General features: G+C 36.6%; 1 protein-coding gene across 6 annotated transcripts in view; it reads right to left on the bottom strand.

Moving 5' to 3' along the window:
• Positions 1–2,911: 2,911 nt before the first annotated feature.
• ARHGAP29 (Rho GTPase activating protein 29) overlaps positions 2,912–23,107 on the bottom strand; it is a 74,178-nt gene continuing 53,982 nt past the window's right edge. For 5 of the 6 annotated variants that reach the window (XM_030825025.1, XM_030825027.1, XM_012500323.2 and 2 more), the window contains 11 exons: positions 21,064–21,221; positions 20,342–20,478; positions 19,963–20,067; positions 17,613–17,711; positions 16,455–16,594; positions 15,985–16,173; positions 15,262–15,399; positions 10,872–11,104; positions 8,999–9,326; positions 8,759–8,867; positions 2,912–5,894 (listed from right to left, as the gene is read on the bottom strand). In XM_030825025.1, the coding sequence (XP_030680885.1) occupies positions 5,014–5,894; positions 8,759–8,867; positions 8,999–9,326; positions 10,872–11,104; positions 15,262–15,399; positions 15,985–16,173; positions 16,455–16,594; positions 17,613–17,711; positions 19,963–20,067; positions 20,342–20,478; positions 21,064–21,221 (2,517 nt within the window). In that variant the 3' untranslated portion in view covers positions 2,912–5,013. The remainder of the gene's footprint in view (positions 5,895–8,758; positions 8,868–8,998; positions 9,327–10,871; positions 11,105–15,261; positions 15,400–15,984; positions 16,174–16,454; positions 16,595–17,612; positions 17,712–19,962; positions 20,068–20,341; positions 20,479–21,063; positions 21,222–23,107) is intronic. The other variant, XM_030825026.1, reaches the window with a different exon arrangement.

Below are 23,107 nucleotides of genomic sequence, written 5' to 3'. Positions count from 1 at the left end.
ACAGCTTCTTGTTAATTGTTTAAAGCTGAAGATGAACTCAAATAAAACTTGTAACTCAGAAGCACAGCCAATTAGTCGTTTAATATATTTTCTGAACTGCATGCTTATTTTATGTATGCAGAGTAGATTGGTTGAGTGTGAGGACACTTAAAAATAGCATGATACAGTTATTGTAGGAAGTATTAATATTTAAAAATTGTGTTACAGCCAAGACCAAAAAGTGAGAACCATAATTCAGTATTTTCTATAAATTTCATAAATGTCTATGTTTAAACATTCCTGGTAAATATGTATAATCGTACATTTTTAAACTTTCTCTGATAAATTCAGTAAGTATTCAATAATTGCTCATTATCAAAAGGTTGTAAATTTGTCTCTCTTCCAGCCAGATGACAGGAGCCTAGGATTCCAATGGTGTGCTCAGGACTAACATCACTGGGGTCAAAGATCCAGCTGCATGGTCCAGGCTCCAGGCTGGGGAGGATGTTAGGGATTGGTGTGGTCAGGACCAGTGCTGCTATGACTGGGGATTTATTTGGCATATTTGGGACTAGGTGTGATGAGACAGCAGCTGACATTGTCAAGAGGTTGAGGGAGGGAGGAAGAATGAACAAATTATTTAGGATTATGGGAGTCAGGTTTCTATGAGAGAAGGAAGTTACAAAGATGGAAAGGGAGACTAGATTAATCCCAAAGGATTGAATTGAAGGTGTCAATGTGAACTCAAAGTTTTCAATACGTATGTATATAAATACATATAGAAGTAGGTGACTATTCTTGAATGTGTGTAGACACACGTTTTTCTTTGAGCTGTTCACCAATAGGGCAGTGAGCCTTTCTCAGGTCTTCATTTCCATATACCATTCCCCATTTAAAGAAACCAGGGCTCTTTGGAAAAAATGGCTAATTCTAGACTTGGGGTAGGGAATAGGAAAAAGTGTAAGATGAGCTCGTAAAAAAATAAGAGGTGAAAAAGCAATGAGGCATCTCTAAGGAACACAGAAGCCAGCTTGAAGAGACTCCCAAAAACCAAATCGGGGAAAATTTCAGCATGAAAATAAGTGACAGTAATACACTGTCACTGAATAAAGTAGGCATTCATGAGTCTATACTGATTTAAGTGAATGAAGGAATAGAGAAGAGCTCTTCCTTATAGTAGTAGGATGCCAACCAAGGCAGAAGCCATGAATTCACCATTTGACAACGAAAATAGTAATTGGTTCAGTCAAGAATTGTCAATAGACTCAAAGTAGCCCGTGACAATTCGACGATAAACAGTACATTTACAATCTTTAAGAATCTCCTCACAAAGTACTTTCTAATTCTAATTTTACAATGGAGAAACCTGGTATATACTATCTGAACCAAGTGACCAAAATTAATACCATCAGGTATAAGACAAATTGACATTGAGTGCATCCTGGCATGACACATTTCAGTATAGAGCATTATTTCTGTAGTATTGGACAAAAATGTCTATCCTAAACCTTATGGGTCTTATCTAATGATAAACCAAAACTGATGAACTTTCTACAAACTGGCCAATCCTCCTCAAGTGTCAAGGTCAAAGACAAGTCTGAAAAGCTGTTCTGGACTGAATGAAACAAGAGATAGGACAACTAAATGCACCATGTGGTCCTGGATTGGGATGCTGAAACACAGGAACATTACTGAGGCAATCAGAATCAGCAGATTGAATGTGGTCTATGGATTAGATATCATGATGTCAATGTCAATCTCCTAAGTTTGATGGTTGTACTATGGTTATGTAGGAATGCCCTTGTCTTAAGGAAATACACAGTAGATAGAGGTAATAATGCAAAAAATATTTTGGCTGGGATTACATTGAATCTACAAATGTAAATGAACATCTCTATACGACTGAGTCTTCTAATTCGTGTACATTATGGAGTACTACATTTATTTAAGATCTCCTTAAATGCTTCCTGACATGGTCTAACATTTTCTCCATGAAGATCTTGTACACCTTTTGTTAGACTTATTCTTAGGTATTTTCTATTTTTTAATGATATTGAAGAGAACTTTCTAAAAACTTCCATTTCTGTTAGTTGCTGATATCCAGGAATACAACTGACTTACATACTGATTGTGAATGTAGCAACTTTGTTAACTCCTAGATGTTAACTGAATAGTCTATATATATAATCATATCAACACATCACCATAATTTCCTGCCTGTAGGAAAGAAAAACCCATAGAATTCCACTGACTATAAGTTATTTAACAATATACAATGGTTATCATTTAGAGAGCTGTTTCCAGTTGTATAAATACTGTAAGTAACACAATGATAGCTGGGAATAGTAGCCATAGTACCATCTTTAAATCACCCGAATAACTGAGGTACAATTCTATCTGCTTATGAGTTCACTAGGCAGCAAGTCTCAGGGATCATATAGCCTTTGTCTCTGTTTCAAAACAAATACAGTGCCTAAGGTACACTAAAAGTAATTTAACATACTGTACTCATAAATTCTAATTAAGTTCTCTGTAGGTAAAACATGGCTAGGGAAGTTATGATCAACCCTTCAGAAACGACTTCTGAGTCGTTCGGACAATATGCATCGTCTTGGACAATACGCCTCCCACAAGGCTTCCTCGTGTTCTGGCAGCACTAACAGGGCTCCCACTGTTGCCCTTTCCTTTTGCTCACCTATCTTTCCATGTCGCAAAAAACAACTTCTGGATAAATGATTTCCACCACATTATTAGATAGCACAACACAGTGCACACTGTGGATACTCTAGAAATAGCAACCTCTTCTCAAGAGATACTTGCCTCAGGGCCCCAGGAAACTAGAAAGCATCTAGAGGCTTAAGGCTCTAAGCTGGACGAAGTGCCAGGGAGCCCTAAAGGCAGAAAGGACCCAAAAGTGAAATTCTCATTTTTGAGCTGTGAGGGAAAACAGAGAAATGAGTTTATTACATGATATAACCTTTGTGTGGGCTCCCTCTATTAAAAGAAAACTGAAGAAGTTTAAAAGTACATTTTCTAAGTTTTAGTATAGGATGATGATAATGTTTTGGAGATGAATAGGTACTCATGGTTGCAAAACAATGTGAATATACTTAATGCCACTGAACTATATGCTTAAAAATGGTTCAAACAATATACTTAAAAATGGTAAATGTTATGTGTATTTCACCATAATAAAAAATTTTTAAAGTTGCATTTTCTATTGTTAAAAACTACCAGATATTATTTAGTAATCACCAGTCATTAACAGCACTAACCATCAACATCTGACAGCCCTATGTTTGAGATTTGACTCCACCTGTTACACCTGTGGAACATTGAAGCAAGTCATTTAACTAAGCCTTAGTTTCCTTATCTGTAACACAGAAATAATAACATGCTTACCCACCCATTATAGGTTGCTGCGAACTTGAAATAAAATAATTTATGTAGCAACTTGGCAAAGTTCCTGGCATACAGAGAAGGCTCAATACACATGGGCTCTAATTTTCTTTTTAGGTATTCATAGCAATATGATTATTTTATATTTTGTACAATGAGGACTAAAAACAAGGCTTCAGAAAAAAAAGGGCTGGTTATTGCTCCCTAGACCTTGATGTCACATAGAACTATAAAACAAGTTTCCATAAAATTCATTCCACATTGTAGTCAAGGGATGTATGATCCCAGGTGTTGACTTCTAAGCCAACGGTTAATAACCTTAAGCTCTCGTACTGTAATAGGCAACAATTGAAAAGAAGCCACGAGAACGTGAAATAATTTAACAAGTTGATATATATATATTATCAAGTATAACACAGTCATACAAAAACATTTAGTAGAAATATAATTCACACATAAAAAGTCTACTTATTTTTTGTCCCTTTTATATCCTATTTTAGACAAAATGATAAAACCCAGAAAATAACAGGAATGTACTAGTCCTAAAAACTGGACATTTTATAAATGAAACAGATCCGATCACCTATATCTTCTCTCAAATTCCAAATAATGAGGCTTACTGACCTGTACTCTCAGAATCAACTTAAATAAATTTTAGCTTGATTTGGATGGAATATATACTTTCAGTTGTTGACAATCCAGGTAGAACAAGTACATAAAATGATTCATAAGTCAAAACATTTCATACAAAAGGAATGGTTTTAACCCAGACAAATCAAGAGGAAATGTACTGAATTTAAAAACTTCTGAAACAGGCATTTTTTGGACCATTTATAAAATACTAAAAAGTTCAGAACTGCTGAAAAACAAAAGTTTATATAAAATAAAGCCAAGGGGTGAAAAACTATCAAATGTATTAAAACCATCTAAAGCCAAATACAATAAAACTGAATATGTAATTTAGAAACAGGTTTAAGTGCATTTTCTTTGCACAATTGACTATCACATGTAAAAACTGGCAATTAATTAAAATGCAATTAAATACAGATTTGCAAGCCTTCTGGCCATTATGTAAACATTTAAAAATTAAGTGAATTGCCAATTGAAAAATAAGAGCTTACATATGTATCTTAAAAAAGCACAAATGGTAAAAGATGCACTATAAAATTGTGTGAAAAAACATATTCACACCAACAAAGATCTTTTTAGGCACTTGCATTCAGAAACATTCCTTTTATAAATAAGCACTTATAATAGTTTCACTCCAAAAAATAAACCTGATTTTCCCAAATTGCACCTATTAGTTGAGAACTAGATCATATATTAGGGATGCATTCAAATGGACCATTTGGTAGGGAAAGTCAACTGTACTTTAAAAAATATGAATCCACCTATCTTATTCACAACTTCAAAAATACAGAATTTAAAGATAATTCCAGTGAAGCACAAATGTGACCCTATCAAAACATTCTACCATTCAGTATTACCAACAGAGGATAATACAACAACAAAAGGCAAAACCCATGATTTGGCAGTCCTATACAAAGGGGCCCTGTCAAAACATTCTTTCACAAAACAAGCACAATACCACAAAATAACACAACAACAACAACAAAACCCTGAAATTTGACAACCCTACACAAATTGTGGAATTTCATCTTCGAGGTCTTCAAACTGTTGCATTCGTTTTAGCTTTGGTCTCTGACACGTTGGATTCCCATCAGGCAAACCAAGCTCCTCAGAGTCTTCTTTAGGTTGACCAGTTGCTTGCCCAGGACAAGCTGATGCTTTGTCTGGGTCTGGCATTGACTTCACCCTAAGACCCTGGGGATCATGAGCTGTGCCAGGAGGCACTGCTGCTGAGGGTGAAACTGGCTTCTCCTCATTCCCTCTGATACTGATGGTGGGAGCATGTGGTTTATAAAATGTTGTCCAATGTTGAGGCTGCAGTGTTCTGGGTGCTCTGACAGGAGCGAGAGGGTAGGAATCCGAGGACCGTCTCTCAGATGCCTCTCTCACTGACCTGACTGGCTCTGCATATGGCTTACTGGTTTGAGTGGCATTGATAGGATGGTCCCAACTAATCTGGAGGCTTGTTGTCACTCCTTTTTCCTGGAGTGCACTGGGCATGATCATTGTAGTCTTGGCAGTTAGGCTGTTTTGTTCATACTGTTTGTCCTGAATTTTCTGTAGAGTTTGCTGGTCAAAGCCATTAAATTTGGAACAAACAGTAGTAGCAGTGTCTTTTCTATTAACTCCTTCAAAGGCAGGATTCTTGCAAAACTTTTCTAAATTTACATTTCCCATATTTCTGCCATTTCTCTCATTAGAAGGACTTGCAAGAAGTAGTCTATCTACAGGCAAACTTACAGGTCTAATCTTGGTCCTTGGAGTATGCCTCTCCACATTGTTTGTTGACCTATCAGATTTCAGAGAAAGTGGCTTAGGGGTTTTACCATCTTCTATCTTTTGGAATGCTGATTCAATCTCTTGGTCTAGAAGCAACTGTGCTTTGTCTGAAAATGAAAGAAATCTATTTAAGTTCATGGCACATGGTTAATAAGAGAGTCTGAATGAGTTAGAGATGAACACTCTATCAAGACAATATGAGTCTTACATATTTTTTCCAAAATAATATTTTCAGTTATCTATGTGGAAGAGTTAAACATTTGCACAGTATTAAAGGCATATATTGAATTTAAAAGTTCAAATTTTTTACTCATTTAAATCAATATGAACAGCTACAAAAAACAAAAAAAAAACACTTGCTGAGTAACTTCCTTTTAAGTGCTGTGCATGAACAAGTACTTTCTGGGTCAAAAGACTATCACAATTTCAATAGGCAGACATTGGAAAATTAACCTCAGAAAAGTGACACTGATTTACATACCAACCAGATGTAACTGTGCCCTGAATCCCGAGGATTTTGCCAACTCACTCAATCTGCTTTTCAGTTACACTCAACCCAGTGAGAGCATATCATATTAGATGCCTTTGATGCTCTCCATATCTGATCAACTAATAAAACATAACATCCATTCTGTCAAATGAAGGCTGAATGCTTTTGAGTTAAAAAGTGCCATTTTCCCCATCTGCTCCCAGATTTTCTTTCTTCTATAGTCTGAACCCACAGTCCATGTTTCCTCACTTAGAAGCTTCAGTTCCTGCATCTATCCTAAAAAATTCCAATTCCAGGAATGTTCTAGCCCTCCACTCTTCTGCTTTGCTGTTCACTGCCGAAACACATCCATCAACTCCGTGCCTTGACACCATCCTGACTTTGAGCTACAGCCAGCCCCAAGCACGGCATGCAATCCTTTCTCTGCCACCCAGTCCTTCACCCACATCTCTTAGGCAGTGGTTTGCAGACAGGTGCCCACCAGAGTCACTTTTTGGTCGTCGTCTCATCTGACCTTCTTCCACACCTGGGACTGCTGGCCTCTCTTCCCTGGGTTCCAAGCCTCTTTTTTTGTTCTGTTTTGTTTTTGTTTTTTTGAGACAGAGTCTCACTCTGTCACCCAGGCTGGAGTGCAGTGGCATTATCTTGGCTCACTGCAACCTCTGCCTCCTGGGTTCAGGTGATTCTCTTGCCTCACCCTCCTGAGTAGCTGAGATTACAGGTGCCTGCCACCATGCCCAGAAAATTTTTGTATTTTTAATAGAGACAGGGTTTCACCATGTTGGCCAGGCTGGTCCTGAACTCCTGGCTTCAAGATCCACACACCCCGGCCTCCCAAAGTGCCAGGATTACAGGTGTGAGCCACCACACCTGGCCCAAGGCTCTTTTGATTTGCTTTCCCGGGTCCTCCACACATTTATAGAGCATTCTAAGGGACCTGGTTCCTTGCAATTGGACTCTAAGCACCAACATATATTCTTAAATTTCTGAGGGAAAAACTTCGAGCATAATGGAGAAGAGCACAGACTCTGAAGCACAGTTGCCTGGGTCCTGGCTCAGCCCTGCCTGCCACTTTTGCACTGGGCTAGGCAATCTCACTGTCCTATGTGTCTTCATCTGTGAAATAAGACTCCTGTGTGTATCTATGTTGCTGTGTGATCTAAATGATCTACTAGGAAAAGTGCTTAAAATTATCTTGTATGTAATAAACACTGGAAAGTGACATTTATTATTATTACTGTTCCTAAGAGCTTCATGGGATAGTGAAAAAGGTTAGGTTTAGTAATCAGAACAGGGTTCAAATGTATTAAGAGAACAACCTTTGGCATTACTTAGTCTCTTTCAGATGGTTATGGGCTGAATGAGGATAATGCTATTTACTTTATAGCACAGAACTATTATGAAGATCAAATAGAATCAAACAAATAAGCACAGTGCTTAGCACAGAACAGGCAGGTACCTGGTGAATGTTAGTTCCTTTCTTTTTTTTTTTTTGAGACGGAGTTTCACTTGTCACCCTGGCTGGAGTGCAATGGCACATTCTTGGCTCACTGCAGCCTCTGCCTCTCGGCTTCAAGTGATTCTCCTGCCTCAGCCTCCCGAGTAGCTGGGATTACAGGCGCCCACCACCATGCCTGGCTAATTTTTTGTACTTTTAGTAGACAGGGTTTCACCATGTTGGCCAAGCTGGTCTCAAACTCCTGACCTCAGGTGATCTGCCCACCTCAGCCTCCCAAAGTGCTGGGATTACAGGCATAAGCCACCATGCCCGGCCCTCCTTTCCTTTTTTAGACCCTATGATCACTGATAACTTGATTACACGTTAAATTTAACATATATGTCCGCAATGTAAAAAACTGGAATTTAGCTATAACGATGTAGAAATGACAATACAAATGGAAGCTTTTCCACCAGCTTAACAACTAGCAATGACAGTAACTAATATTATAAAGAGAAAGTAAGTGAATAAAATGACCATAGTCGAGGAAATAAAAAAGACATACACATCTCTGCATTTAATGGGTTAAATGTAGGTCACAGGTAAAAAGCATGTAAAAAAAAAAGTAGGACTCTAAAGTTTTTGAATTTCAGGAGTCTAGTTTGACTCCGTATGAGCAGTTAGTTCAATGCACTGAACTATGGAACCGGAAGATACTAATGAATATCACGTTGCTCAACACATTTCTACCTTGATTCTAGCTGATGGCAAAATGGAAAAACAAAAACAAAATTCAGAAGGAACACAAAAAACATTATAAACTCCAAGATGTCTTATTATAAGAAAGACTTTTACGAAGAATGACATTCATTTAAATGAAAGATACACTAAAAGGCAACTTTCTCAAAGGCTAGCCAAGATTTGTTAACTAATAAAGCTTCATTCTCTGGCTTCCCTCGTCGCCCCTCACCTTGGTTTTAATCATGGTTCTACTGGCAAAGTTTTAAGTCAGCAAACATATTTTTTTTTACATGGCTACTCACCACTGAGACATGCATCACATTTTTCTAACACATTTTGCTTGCGTTCTGATTCCTCAAATGATGTAGCTCGTTCAAAAATTTTGCTTTCACTCTCTGAAGTATGGATATCCTGTTCATGCAAGATAATTTTTAAAATGGAAGAAGTAAAACATAACCTCAAAATAAACAGTTCAAAGATTTTTAACTTATTAACATAAATATTACAAAGTTCTAATATAATTCCATAAAGGTCAAACTCACTTCCTTTGAAGAAAAAAATAATGACTTCACGGAACGTTCAATTTCTCTTTCTTCTGGTGATAACAGAGGCTTTGGAAAACAGCCTTGATCAACCTGAGGTGAAACAACACCTATGCCACACATAACATCTTGTGGTTGTAGGGACCCATCGAAGATCTTCTGTGAGTAAGTAATGAGGAACTCTACCAAGCGTGCTTGATTTGAATACTCTGCAAGGGAGGAGATGGTGATGGGAGCAGTTGTGGGCCTTGGCCTAATGAGACTTGGTCCAAATATCACCCCCAAGTTTTTAGAGTTCATCTTGTTTTCTTCTGCATGATCTACTACCCTGCAAAGCAGAACACATAAAGTTGTATGAGATTTGCCTATTAGAGTTCCTTGACTGTAGTTTACTATGGAATAGAGAGGGTGGAGGGAAAATGAGCTGCACAAAAATACTAGGGGGAAAAAGTCTAGGAAAAGATTATATTTATTTGATTAAAATATTGACCACATGCCAAATAGAGTTTCACAGTTTCACAGTATTGGAATAAATTTCAAGTAAGTAGAAGGAACTACTACAGTTTTACCAGCAGAAAGAAAAAATACCCCTAAAAACTGCTCCCATCTCAGTATATGGTATATCCTCCCAAGTCCTTATACTGGGAACCTAAACATCATTGTCAGTTCTCTCACTACCCATCTCCAGTCTTCAAGTCTAGATGATTCTCCCTTCTGAAGATCTCAGTTCCAACACCATCCCCACTCCTCTGGCCTCACTTCAAGCTCTTACCACCTTTTATTTCTATGATTGTTCAAGGAGATCTGAATTGTAATAAAGGCCTCCTCTCCAACCTAGTTTCCATATTGCTGCCAGAAATATCTAAAAGGCAAATCTGAGCCTGTCAAATTCCTAGCTCAAAATTCTTTAGTGGGTACCGAAGTAAGATGGTCAGCACACCTGCCAGGCATGCAAGACTTTATCTGGCCTCTGCCTGGCTCAGTTTCTGCTACTGCTTGCTGTATTGCAGCCTAACCAATTCACTTATATTTCTCAGATGCACAATGCGCTCGTGTCTCCATGTCTGTGACTTTGTGCCTGGAATGCTCTTCTGTGTAATTTTGCCCACCAAGATGCTACTTTGTTCTGTAAGTCTGATTCAAGGGCTATCTCCTCTGATTTATGCCTCCACCACACAATCTTCCTCTGCATGCTGTACATAGCTGTTAGAACAATGATGCTGTACTCTGTTTGTCTGCAGATCTGTCCCCACAGCTGATGAGATCAACAGATGGCTGAAACCCTATGTTTTCATCCTTGTTTAGCCAGCCAGAGCCTGGCACACAGGAGACATCTGAGGGAACTATGTTGGCTACATGTACATGTATCTTCAATGTCTCCCTTTCCCTTACACAGATTGGAAATGAAATGTTCATAAGTAACACTGCAACAATATGAACACACTTAACACTTAAGAATGGCTAAGAAGTGCCAGGCGCGGTGGCTCATGCCTGTAATCCCAGCACTTTGGGAGCTGAGGCGGGCGGATCATGAGGTCAGGAGTTCGAGACCAGTCTGGCCAATATGTTGAAACCCTGTCTCTACTAAAAATACAAAAATTAGCTGGGTATGGTGGCATGCACCTGTACTCCCAGCTACTCAGGAGGCTGAGGCAGAAGAATCGCTTGAACCCAGGAGGCGAGGTTGCAGTGAGCTGAGATTGTGCCACTGCACTCCAGCCTGGGCAACAGAGCAAGACTCCATCTCAAAAAAAAAAAAAAAAAAAAAAAAGGCTAAGAAGGTAAATTTTGTTATGTGGATTTTACTACAATTAAAAGCAAAAAACAAATCAATTGCCCGTTAATAAATGTTCTAGTTATATAAAATTCTTACCGTTTTAGATGTACTATAAGGAAATGAAGACTGTTAAAATTTGATGCTGGCAATTGTCTTAGAAGGTCTTTGCTTTTTAGAAGAATTCGGTTTATTTCTATACACATATTTGGCCATTTTTTGTCTTCAAGACTATCCTTTTTTGTCTCTTGTTCTTCATTTACATGTTGGATCTCTTTTGCAAGGTCTATAAATTCCTTGTACAATCGAAATAAAATAAATGGTTCTGGGAGCTAAAGAAATAAAATTACATTGGGGTGAGCATTCTATTTTTTTCTGTTAATAATCAACTATTACTAACAGTTACAGAGTGATTTGGCATGTCCCTTTACATTAAGATTTAAAGTCAATCCACATTTAGTAACGCAAATGTTTGCTACAGATGTGGTCTATAAAGTAAACCTAGAATCATCATCATAAATTGTATCTGTATTAAAAACGACTTAACTGATCATCAGTAAAACTAAACCTAAAGCTGCATGATGGAATTTTACAAGTCTGATATATATCCTATAGCAATTACATTCACGACTCCCCCAAAGTTAGTATGATCTTCAACTCTTTTATTGAAATAAAACCCAAGATAATGCACAAAGTAAGTCAAATTAGTTAAAAAAGGTGAATAAACTGAATTTTCTTGATATGAGAGAAACAGCAAGAAGATACTGTCAACATTTTATTTATCTAATTTTTTAATACACCTTGAATTGCCATAAATAGGTCAAAAGAAAAAGTACCTTCTCAAACTAACAAAGGGCATGCCATTTTGATCTGCCCAGTGTCATAAATTAGAATTTCAATGTTTCTACTTGCTCTGTGATGAAACACAGGGTACCTCTGACTACTACCTGAGGTCCTATTTTATTGAGTTAGGAGGTAGGTGCCCCTTTCTCTGGTTTCCTCTGCTGGTCCTAGAGAGGGGCAGCCTTGAGATCAATTTCTACCTACACCACTCTGGGATCTGAAGGAAGTCACTTAACCTCTTGGAGCTGCAGATTTCCTACACAATAAATGAGTAGCATGAAGGCTACTCTCTAACATTGTTTTAAGAATGGAACATGGTTTCCCACATGAAAGTCTTGGTCACATAATATTCCTGAGACAGAATGAGAGCTGATAGTATTGGACCCTATTCATTTCCTCTCCTTGCCTGGCTAGAAGAGATAAAGGATGATTCACTATGAGATTTATAGTCATTCAAAGGTATTTGGCCTCCATTTTTCAGCTGAGAGTCCTGTAAAATGTGATTAAAGATATACCAGTAGTTTCCTGGGCTAACATGGTAGATCCAACAATTATACCCAATTTCTTTTCCTGCAATCCCACTAAAATACAGTAAGACCACAGGACTGCGAGAATAGGAGAGGAGACAAAAACATTACTTCATAAGCTGAAGAGATGAAGAGCAAATGAACAAGTACTGACTTAGCAGCTCTGAGAAAGCTGAAATCTCAAACTGTGAACCAACATGACTGACAGAATCCTAAGGAGACTCAGGGACTGTCAGCACTAGGTCTTCTGATTCTGCTGGAGCGTGGGCTATCTGAGAAGGCTTAGATCTGTAGATCCCTGTTGCCACTTCACGCTTCTGAGCAGCCTCTTCCCGAGAAGTCTCAAGGTTTCTTCTCCGGGCAGTATAAAACAGAGAGTCTCTGGATGGGCAATGTCAAACACAAAGGACAGATGGGCAACTATCTGAAAATGGGGATTTAGTGACTACACATGCCATTCTAAATGTAGAGATCCTGAGGCCTTCTTAGCCAACTTGGCTCTTACAGGACTGGTACCACACTCTAGGCAAGGAAAGACCCTTCTCTGGAGTATCAGACTACCCCAAGAACAGAAACCTATAGAGATAGAGACATCAAGCATTTCCCAAACAGCCCACCTAGATCACCCTACAATAAAGCTCAAAGTCTTCGAAGACTTCATGTGTTCAAGAGCTTCGAAAGAGATTCAATTTTCAACTCTTCCATTTTAAGCAGACAATCATGGAGACAGAAATCAAAATGAGTAGAAAAAAAAAACCATAAAGGTCTAGGACTGTGCGATTAATATGGTGGCCACAAGCCACATGTGGCTACTGAGCCCTGGAAATGTGGCTGGTCTAAACTGAGATGTACTTTAAATGAACAAAACATAGCAGATTTTAAAGACTCAGTAACAAAATGAGGTAAAATTATTTCATTAATAATTTAAAAATACTGATTAAATGTTCAAATGATATTTTTAGTTTAAGTAAAATATTAAACTAATTTCACCTGTTTATGTGGCTACTAGAAAATTTAATATTGTATATGTGGCTCACATTATATTTCTATTGGACAAGGCTAGAGAATAAGCCAAGAAAAGAATCTTAAAAAAAAAAACTAGAAATATCCTCAGATACGGCAGTCATTAAAAAAGGAAGAAAGCTGCAAAAAGAACAAAAACTACAATTCTGGGAAGTTGAAACATGATACCAGGAATGAAATAGTTAATAGCAAGGAAGAAAGATAAAGCTGAGGAAATCTCTTAGAAAGTGTTGTAAGAAAACAAACAAAAAAAAGAAATGAATGATAGAGAAAAGATAAGGGAACTACAGAACCTGTCCAGGTTGTCAAGTATCCAAATAAGAGTTCCAGATGGAAAGCAAAGAGAAAATAAAGGGGAGGAAATGAGCAGCAAAATGGGAAGTTCCAAAGGACTAACCAGGACTGGCAGCGCTCATGGAGTGCCCTGAATAGTGGATAAAATATACCCACATCAAAACACATACTTATAAAATTTTAGGATAATGGGAAAAAAAGATTCTACAAGCTTTCAGAGACAAAATCATAGGCCACATACAAGGAGTTAGAAATGAGAAGGATTTCAGGCTTCAAAGAGAACAAAAAAACACCTTTGAATTTCTGAAGAAAAATAATTTTCAGCCCAGAATATTAGAACCATCCATATTATCAACATTATGACATTTCCATTCAAGAGAGTAGAATATAAAGACATTCATGGATAAACAAAGTTTTAAATATTTACTCCTATTCTACCTTGCTCAAGTAGGGGCATGACCAAAACAGGAGAATACAACAAAACAAAACAAAACAAAACAAAAAAGGGAAGACATGACAGGCATTTCCTCATAAAAGAGGAGAAGGTGGAAAAGATATATCCCAGGATGGCAGCTAGTTACCATTTTTTTAAAAATCCAGTACAAAATTATAGCTAGATAAGGAGGAGTAAGTTCTGGTGTTTTATACCACTGTAAGATGATTGTAGTTAACAATAATATATTGCATACTTTCAAATAACTAAAAGGAGGGTGCTGAATGTTCCCAACACAAAGAAATGATGTTTGAGATGATGGATGGGCTAATTACCCTGATCTGATCATTATGCATTATATATATCAAAACATCACTGTGTACTCTATAAATGTGTACAATTATTATGTCAATTTAAAAAATATTTTTTTTTAAAAAAGGATCCAGTTGGAAGCAACAGAACTGCAGAGATTGATATGTTGAGGACTATAATCGCTATTCTCTCTGACATTATCTCTTCATTTTCACCTGAGGACAGAATAGCAGCTAAGCTTGGCTCAGGTCTTTTTTTGTACTTGTCTCATGACAATGTGCTGATTAAGTTCTTGCAGTTCCTCCATGAGCTGCTGCTTGATGCTACTAGAGCCATTTATTTCATCCCACTGAGTAGGTCTTTGGACCTACTCCTGCAAACTATAGGTTTAACAGCGAGAAAAAAAAAAGGGAGAGCAGTCTACTCCCATATTCCTACTAGAATGTGCAGTACCCAGCTTATAGGACAGTCCTTCCAGATGTTCCAAATGTAGTACATTACGTGTTCCCAGGACGCATTCATCATCTTGGCCACTAACCTATCACAATGGCTATTTTAAAATATCAATGAAGGCAAAGCCAGCCTACGATCCAGGCACTGTTTTATTTACTTCATATAACTGTGTGGATACTGGGATTTCCTTACACAGCTAGATTTATGCTTTCAAGTCAATTTTCCAAAGCTTAACAATACACTGTTTAGGAATAAATAGCAAGTATTAAAACTATTAAGAGAAGAGAGACAGTTATGATTATTAAAGACCTCCTTGGTGGAGTTAGAGGGATGTAACTTGGAAGAAGAACATGGGAGTTTTTTTATAAGGTAGAGTAATACTCTATTTTCTTAAGGTGGGTGATGGGAGATGAGTTTGTTTTTATTTTTCTTTAAAGTGTACATGTATTTCATATACTCTTTGACCTATGCACTAACAATTAGCAAGATATCCATACCGTCTATGCCAATGAAAAAACATGTGTAGCAAATGTTATCAGCAAAATACAAATCATATTTTTGCTGTTTTTAATTTAATGGTGGGTTTCAAGGGTAAAAATTTTACCTGACGAAGGTATAATTTCAAGACGTCACAGATATCATGTGAACTAAATTCTGAAATGTCTACCAAGTGCATTCCATTTTCCAAAGCTTGACACAGTTTTTCAGTTTTTATTTTGTTTCCAGACACACGATAAATTCCCTTCAATAGAAAAGAAAAAAATTTTGCAAAATTCTTCTTCAGTACGAGTGGCTAAATGCAGGTATCTACATATATTTGATTTTCAATCTTTTCACTCTATTTCAAATTTTATTATTATTTTAGAAAAAAACTATTCAAGGCCAAATGAGGTAACATTTCCTATAGAAATCTGAAAAAGATTCAGACTGAAAAAGACTGTGCATTGGCCAGGTGCCTGGGAGGTGGAGGCGGGAAGATCACCTGAGCCTAGAGTTCAAGACCAGCCTGGGCAACCAGGAGACCACATCTCTACAGAAAAAAAAATTTTTTTTTTAATTAGCCAGGCGTGGTAGCACGTGCCTGTGGTTCCAGCTACTTAGGAGGCTGAAGAGCGTGGGTTGCTTGAGCCTGGGAGGTCAAGGCTGCAGTGAGTGATCATGCCACTGTACTCCAGCCTGGGCAACAGAGTGAGACCCTGTCTCAGAAACAAAACAAAACAAAACAAAACAAAACCCCTGAGCATTATGTTCCTTTAAAGTCTCCTTTTCATTAGAATAGGTTACACAGGCATTTATCCTTTTTAAAATTTTAAGAGTTATAACGTACCTGTAGACACAAAGCTCTATTTTCAATCTCTGAGGCACATATTTTGAGTATAAAAGGGATACCATCTGGTTCCTTTTTTGCAACTTGTGTGAATTCTGCTCCAAATAAGTGTACTTTTCCTGGAAGTTTCTGATGACCACAAATAATGACTAAATTTTCCAAACACTTTCGATGACAAACAAGGAGACACTACAAGAAAATGATAGTTTGAAACTAGTTAACTTTAAAACTATTCACAACTGGGCAAACTGAAGGTGGAAGATAACACAGCAAAAATGAGTTTAAGAGGTATTACTTGCGCTATTTGAAATAGATTTAACAACAAAACAAAATATAAAATTATAGAAGGCATACTGTAGTACAATTTATTAAACATATATTTGCAAAAGATCCTAAAAAGCAAAATTAAAAACAAAAAAGTATAAAACAAAAAGCATAAAAGGGTCAACACAATTCCACAAAGATCTTACCTCTTCACATTCAACACCTTGGAACACTACAATGCCTTCACAATCCCTACATTTCGTGGGGGATCTCAATTTGCGAAACTTGTGTGTGAGAGCTGCCTTTGACATCAATGTTTTCTTAAATGTTCCAAGGGAATTGGGTCCTTGAAAGAGAAATAGTTTATAAAAATTGTAAAATTATAGAAAAATTATACCATGTGATATCATATTTTGAATAATCTTTAAACCCTGTAATCATTCATATATTATAAGAAGCTCTGAATCTCTAATACCAAAATAGCTGCTTAGCATCCAATTTATAGGTCCAATTTATAGATCTCTTAAAAGGCACATTTATCAAGCATTTTAGCTATGAGTAAAAATCGTCACCAAGTCACTGCTATGAATAATAACATGACATAACGTTTTCAGAATCAGCATATTTACACTGTTATTAATATGCTCTTTCATAGAGTTGGGAAGTGTGTTCATAGGTGGCATTAGAAAAAGCCCCTCTAAACAAAGAAAAATAGCTGTATGAGGTTAGAGTGTGAGCATTATCTGCATTACAGATAAAGCTATTCTTAATTCACTATAAAATTATAGTTAATGTTAGCTAGTTACATATTAATATTATACTGGAGGTCACATATTCCATTAATTTAGGAAATTGATGCCAAACCAGGTATCTGTAGGCATTAAACACAAAACGAATTTATATGAATCTAATTCAAGTCGTTAAGGTAACTGATTTAACTTTATCCTTCAACATCCACAACTTTCTTGTCCTCAAGAAGTACACTTACTTAGTTTTCTTGCATTGTTTCTTTTGAAGGAGCTTTTTAAAATTTCTTATGCACCACAATCCTTTTAACACTAAGTCACAGTATTAGGTTTATGAAAATGCACAATATCTAGCCTGTTATTTTAGCACCATGCCAATACACTTTACATCCAGTAGTTTTGCTGCCTATTCTTATATTTGTATTTGTAACATTTGATTAATACATTATCAACCCATACTTATACATAATTGTTGGGATATATTTAAGTCATGGTGAATTTTTTTTGTTTAATACACAACAAAGTATTGATTCTTTAAAATTATACTATTTATCTAATATCATGCAGTGCTACTGATTGAGCTGGTTTAGTGGGACTTAATTCAGGTAAATACAATACCAGTTTCTGAAGGGGAAGGTGGCTCTCTTTCATCTAGATCATCTGCAGAGGACATAGTTCCACTGGACGGTGTTCGTGGAAGTTTTCGATGAAAGTCTCCTAGAAGAAAATTGTGGATACAATTACCTGACTATTCATTGTAGAATCTTTGAAACAGGAAATGACAACACTTTTGAAATAACATATGTCATACTATTTTATTAGCTTCAATGTAAAACTTTGCTTCTATTCTCATACTCTGGGTAACCTGGAATTTTGATACTCATTCCTGGGAACAAAAAGAAATTTAACCAAGTCTGACTTTCCCAAACAAATGTAAAACTGAGGCTCACGTAGTCCAATAACACTTTACTGCCAACTTCTGATGGTAAGTATTAGAGATTGTAAACTCCACAAGTATAGCTGATATTTTCCATTCATGTATAATACCTAATATGTGACAGAGTAGCTGGCACAACAGTAAAGTTGTCATTAAATGTTTGCTGAATTAAGTTATAAATGTATACAATTAAACCAAAAGCTTTCTACAATATACAAAAACCTTTGAATATAACAACCCAACAGTAACATCACATTTATGTTACTGGCAAGACTGCCGACTGGGAACCAGGAACAACAGCCCAGTGATACTGGCAGGGAGCTGAGACCACAGGATACAAGCTATGTCAACAAAGGACACTGCCATATGTATCAAAGCATGTTTGGAAGGAGCTCAACTGGGAATGAGGTTTATTTACTCCCTCTGCACAGGCCTATATCTAAGTGGAAGAATTCACCTTAACATAAGGCCTTAAAAGTTTCCAATTCAGAGTTAGAAAAGCCTTTACAAATGATTTTAAAGAACATCCTCTTCAACAAAGGATTTTTCTTCACAATATGCTTAAAGGTAGCTATCTAGTTTTCACTTTGAATGTGCCCCCAATGACTGATAAATCACAAGGTTGTATTGCTCCATTTTATAACTATTCTAATTGTAAAATGCATTTCTTATATTACTGAACAGAAATCTGCCTCCCTATAAATCCCAGCCTTGGTCATATTTTTCCCAAATGGAGGAAACAAGCACTTTAACTTTAATCCCTTTTCACTTCCAGTATTTGAGGACAGCTGACAGGTCTCCAATTTTCCTTTTTCCCAGGCAAGGCATTCCCAAGTTTTCACCCATTTATCAGGTGATGTGGTTTCTAAAATTTTGCCTTTACCACATGAAGTCTTATGGGATCCTAAATAATTTGGGGCTTGCTCTAGATTGGGTCATAATTTCTGGAGCTACCTAGAACCAGTTTGTTGTTACAAAGCTAATTACAAATATTCAGCTCAATATCAGGCTCACACTTCCAGAATTTTCCTTGAACAGTGCTAGTTTTAAAGAAGGCAGCAAAGTGGCAGGTGATAATCAGCCTACAGACCCAGTGCTGCATGAAAATAGTTTCCTAACTTTAAATATAAGAGATTTATCTAAATGAGTAACACTTCTGCAATATGTAAAAGAAGAAAAAGGCCTTGGAATCTGAGATGGCTTAAATCCTATAATCTATTAAGATCCTAGAAGAAAGAAACGTTGCCAGAAAGAACGGGCCTGAAGCAGTCTTTGGTAGAGGTGTAAAGAAAGAATGTTGGATGTAAGAATCTCATGGGTTCAATCGCTACCTTCTTCTCCTGCTAGCTGTATAACCTAGGCAAGTTACTCTCTTAGAAGCCACTAAGGGAGAATTCAAATCGCTTACTCTATTTCTCTCTGGGGATCATGAGATAATCTATATTAAAGTATCTTAAAGCACATTTGTAAAAAATTAACAAGAATAAGTAGTTGCAGGCACAGAAATAGCAAAATGACATTGTTTACTATAGCAATTAAGTACCAAACAGTCCAAAAGATGATAGTTATATTCACAGAATATACAGCAGTGAAAATAAAGACGGCTACCTACATTCACATAGATCTTAAAAAAAAAATACATGCATGAAGTCACAATAGCATAATTCAATTTGTATAACATTCAGAAGAGAGCAAAACTTCACCAGATATAGGTACTAGAAACATTTAAAATAGCTAGGGAATGTTTTTAAAACACTTCAGGATAATGGTTTATCTTGGTGGGAGATAGGGCAATGTTACCAAGGAGGTGTACACAGGGGGCTTCTAATATACTGATAATGATCTATTTCTTAGGCTGGGTGGCGAATATATGAGGGGTTTTTAAAAACTATTTTTTAAACTGTACACTTTCCTCTCTATTATGTGTGAAAGTTCACTATAAAAACAAGGTAGTTAAAAAATACCTAAAAAAGGACTGATCTTTCAAATGAGTTTTCATCGCTAGACTTCTATATTTAAATATAGATGTACCTGGACTTATAGATTCTGAATCCAGAGATCTAGATTCGCTGCTCCCTCCAGTACTCTCAGAGTCACTAAACATCCCAAATGTCCATGATCTTATAAAGGAAGGACCTTTAATAAAAAGAATAAAGTCAAAACTTGGCTACAGGTGGGTTTCATAAGGTAAAATACTGACATTCTATCAAGTGAGACAATTCAAATTTCCTTAACAATAACCAGTTATCAACATTAAGACAGGCACCATGGTAACAACTGTGAATAAGATCTCATAAATTTACAATCTAAGGCCTGATTTTTAAATTCCAGAGCACCAATTAATTTAACAATCACATTCGAACAATCTGACCTTTTATAAATTAGCACTCTCTTTAGTGTGGAAAACTACCTGTTGTATCTGCACTGTTAGAACATCTGTCCTCTTCAATTTTATTAGAACTGTCAGGAAGGCGTACAACATCCTCTAAAGAGTTGGCAGGTCCAAATCCTGAAGTTTGGGAACTATTTAAATGTTTATTTACATTTCTGAAACAACAACAATGACAAAAAACAAAACTCAACACTCCAAAGAATAACTAATAATCAATCTATTTCATTCTATGTTTAGAAAAATCTATTAATTTAACAATCACAGAAGAATTAAACTAAATATTAAAAACAAACCATACTACATTGTTCAGCTTCTTATAGGAGATGTAAATACTTTTTAATTATTTGTGCTTATTACTCTGAAAACATGGGGAGTGAGTAGCAAAAGCATAGTTAATAATTCATGTCATGGCTAAACTTTTCTAGCATGACCTCTGTGAAAAACATAGGTTAAATTTTGTGGACCTACAAAACATGTATGGCCATCATATGCCATTCCCAGAGGATTTTTAATTCTTAAATAAAAGAAGTCTGTGTCAAAATGGAAAGGCTTACTGTTAGTGAATTACATCTATTCTTTAAATAGATCTACTTTGATATCATAAAATAATATTTAAAGAACTCAGAAATTTTTTAAGTTAATTTTGTCAGTTAGAAAAGACACCTCCTTGTACTAGACAGAAGCTTAACAATTAAGTGTTTTATATTTTGAAATAATTTTGCCTGTACATTAATTCTCACCCATCAACCTTTTCTTCTTCAGTTGAATTTGTGGCCTTGACAAATTCACTGTACTCTTGGCCTGGGTCATAGAGTTTGGCACTATCACAGAGAGACTGTAAACTGTCTGCAAGGGAAGCAGCCTGAAGATGCTGCATGTGGAAGAGGTTAACTGTTACCTATGGACACAGAGACAAAAGGCAGAGTAACTCATGACATACAGAATGCTATACAAACATACATTTATTTCAATGACTGCACCAATAAAAATGCCATACAGTGAAGCATACAACACTTAATATCACTCTGAACATACTATGATGCCTGATTTTGCATAATGTCTAGATTGGGGAGAAAAGTAGTTTGAATCTAATATCTAGGAGCAATCATTTCCAGCAAAACTGGCTTTTAGCTGAAAAGTTCAAAAGTAACTTCAAAACTCCATGCCCCAACTGGATCATAATTTTAGGAGATGGATGTGTTTCTGAGGATCCTCATCTCTATATCCTGATGGTCTGATCACAACTGCCTAAACTCTTCAGAGAAAAACATGGGGAAAACACTTCCAATCAAAGAACTGTTATTTAGACTGTTTTCACTTTTTCAATCCTATAAAAACAGAAATGCTTAACTACAGTACTCAGTTCTTAGATATTACCTTGAATCTATTCAAAATACATTATTTCATTGAGTTTCACAAATGCCTAAACATATTATCACTATCATCACTTGTACTAACAACAATAGCAGCAGCTGACAAGTGTGTACAATATGTCATACCCATTCTCAGAGTCTTACATGAATACACTAATCTGACGTTCACAAAAACCTAGGCTTTGGGTATATTACAGCAAACCGATGAGATACTGACCCCCACGGACCTTTACGTTCTCCTGAGGGTGGTATGCAAGAGAAGCAACAAATTATGTAAATAAAATACTTTCTGGTACTGAAAAATGCTATAAATACTACATAAGAATGTCAAATTATGCAGTATGACCAGGTACGTGTTTGTGAAAGGGTATTTCCAACATAGTAAATTAGGGAAGGCATACCTCTCTGAGGAGGTAACATTTGAACTGTGGGCCGACGTACGAAAAGCTTCATGGAGATCAATCCAAACGAAAGGAGGAGGTAGTGCAAATGTGAATGGGAAAGAGCTTGTCATGCTCAAGAAACAGATGAAAGGTCAATATGGTTGAAGCATATGGAAAGAGCTGGAGCTCTGATTTAAGATAAAGCTAAAAAAAGAAGTCGTCGTCTAAACTATGGCAAGGTGTCTGAATTTAAGTGCAACAGGAAGCTGGTGGAGCATTTTACACAAAGCTATAACACGATCTGATTTATTCTTTAAAATGACACTCTGGCTTCTTTGTGGGGAAGGTATTTAAGGGAAGCAATCTGAATAAATGCTAAATTTCGATTAGCTTAATGTCATTTCAAAGACTGCCATGTTTCCTCTTCATCTCTCTTGAAATACCAGATGATAGGATAATTAGCCTCTAAGTCCTTTTCAACGTAGACAGGCATTTCCCTAAGGATACTTGACTCTGCATACATAGTATTTGAAAAGTACAGATAACAGAATAAATAGCTTATTTGTGCCCTAACTCCTTCAAGAAACAAAGAAAATTCAAACTGCATAAGGTACAGTTTAATTCTAGCAACTGGTGTATTAGAGCATTCTCCAGCTAAAGGTAAACTGCTTAATCTCTTGATCCTAAAGGTAACTTGCATGCTAGGTGAGCTTCATCAAGTTATTTATAACTTATTTAAACCAGTGCATTGAAAAAGTTAATGTGCAAATGAATCACCTTGGGGATCTTGTCCAAATGCAGATTATGGTTCTAAGGATCTGTGTTGAAATCCAAGATTCTGCATTCCTCATAGGCTCTCAAAGTAATGGCAATACGACTGGTCAAAGGACCGCATCTTGAGAAGGCTTTCTAAACTTTAATTTTCTCATCAGTAAAATGGAGCTAAAAACTTGATAGGATCTTTGTGAGAATTAAATGAATTAATGTAGACCATGAGCTTAATACACTGGCAGGTACACAGTCAATCT

Source organism: Nomascus leucogenys, chromosome 12 (assembly GCF_006542625.1).
Source record: "Nomascus leucogenys isolate Asia chromosome 12, Asia_NLE_v1, whole genome shotgun sequence".
In the NCBI taxonomy this organism is placed as follows: Eukaryota; Metazoa; Chordata; class Mammalia; order Primates; family Hylobatidae; genus Nomascus; species Nomascus leucogenys.
This window is presented reverse-complemented; position numbering and strand designations above follow the sequence as displayed.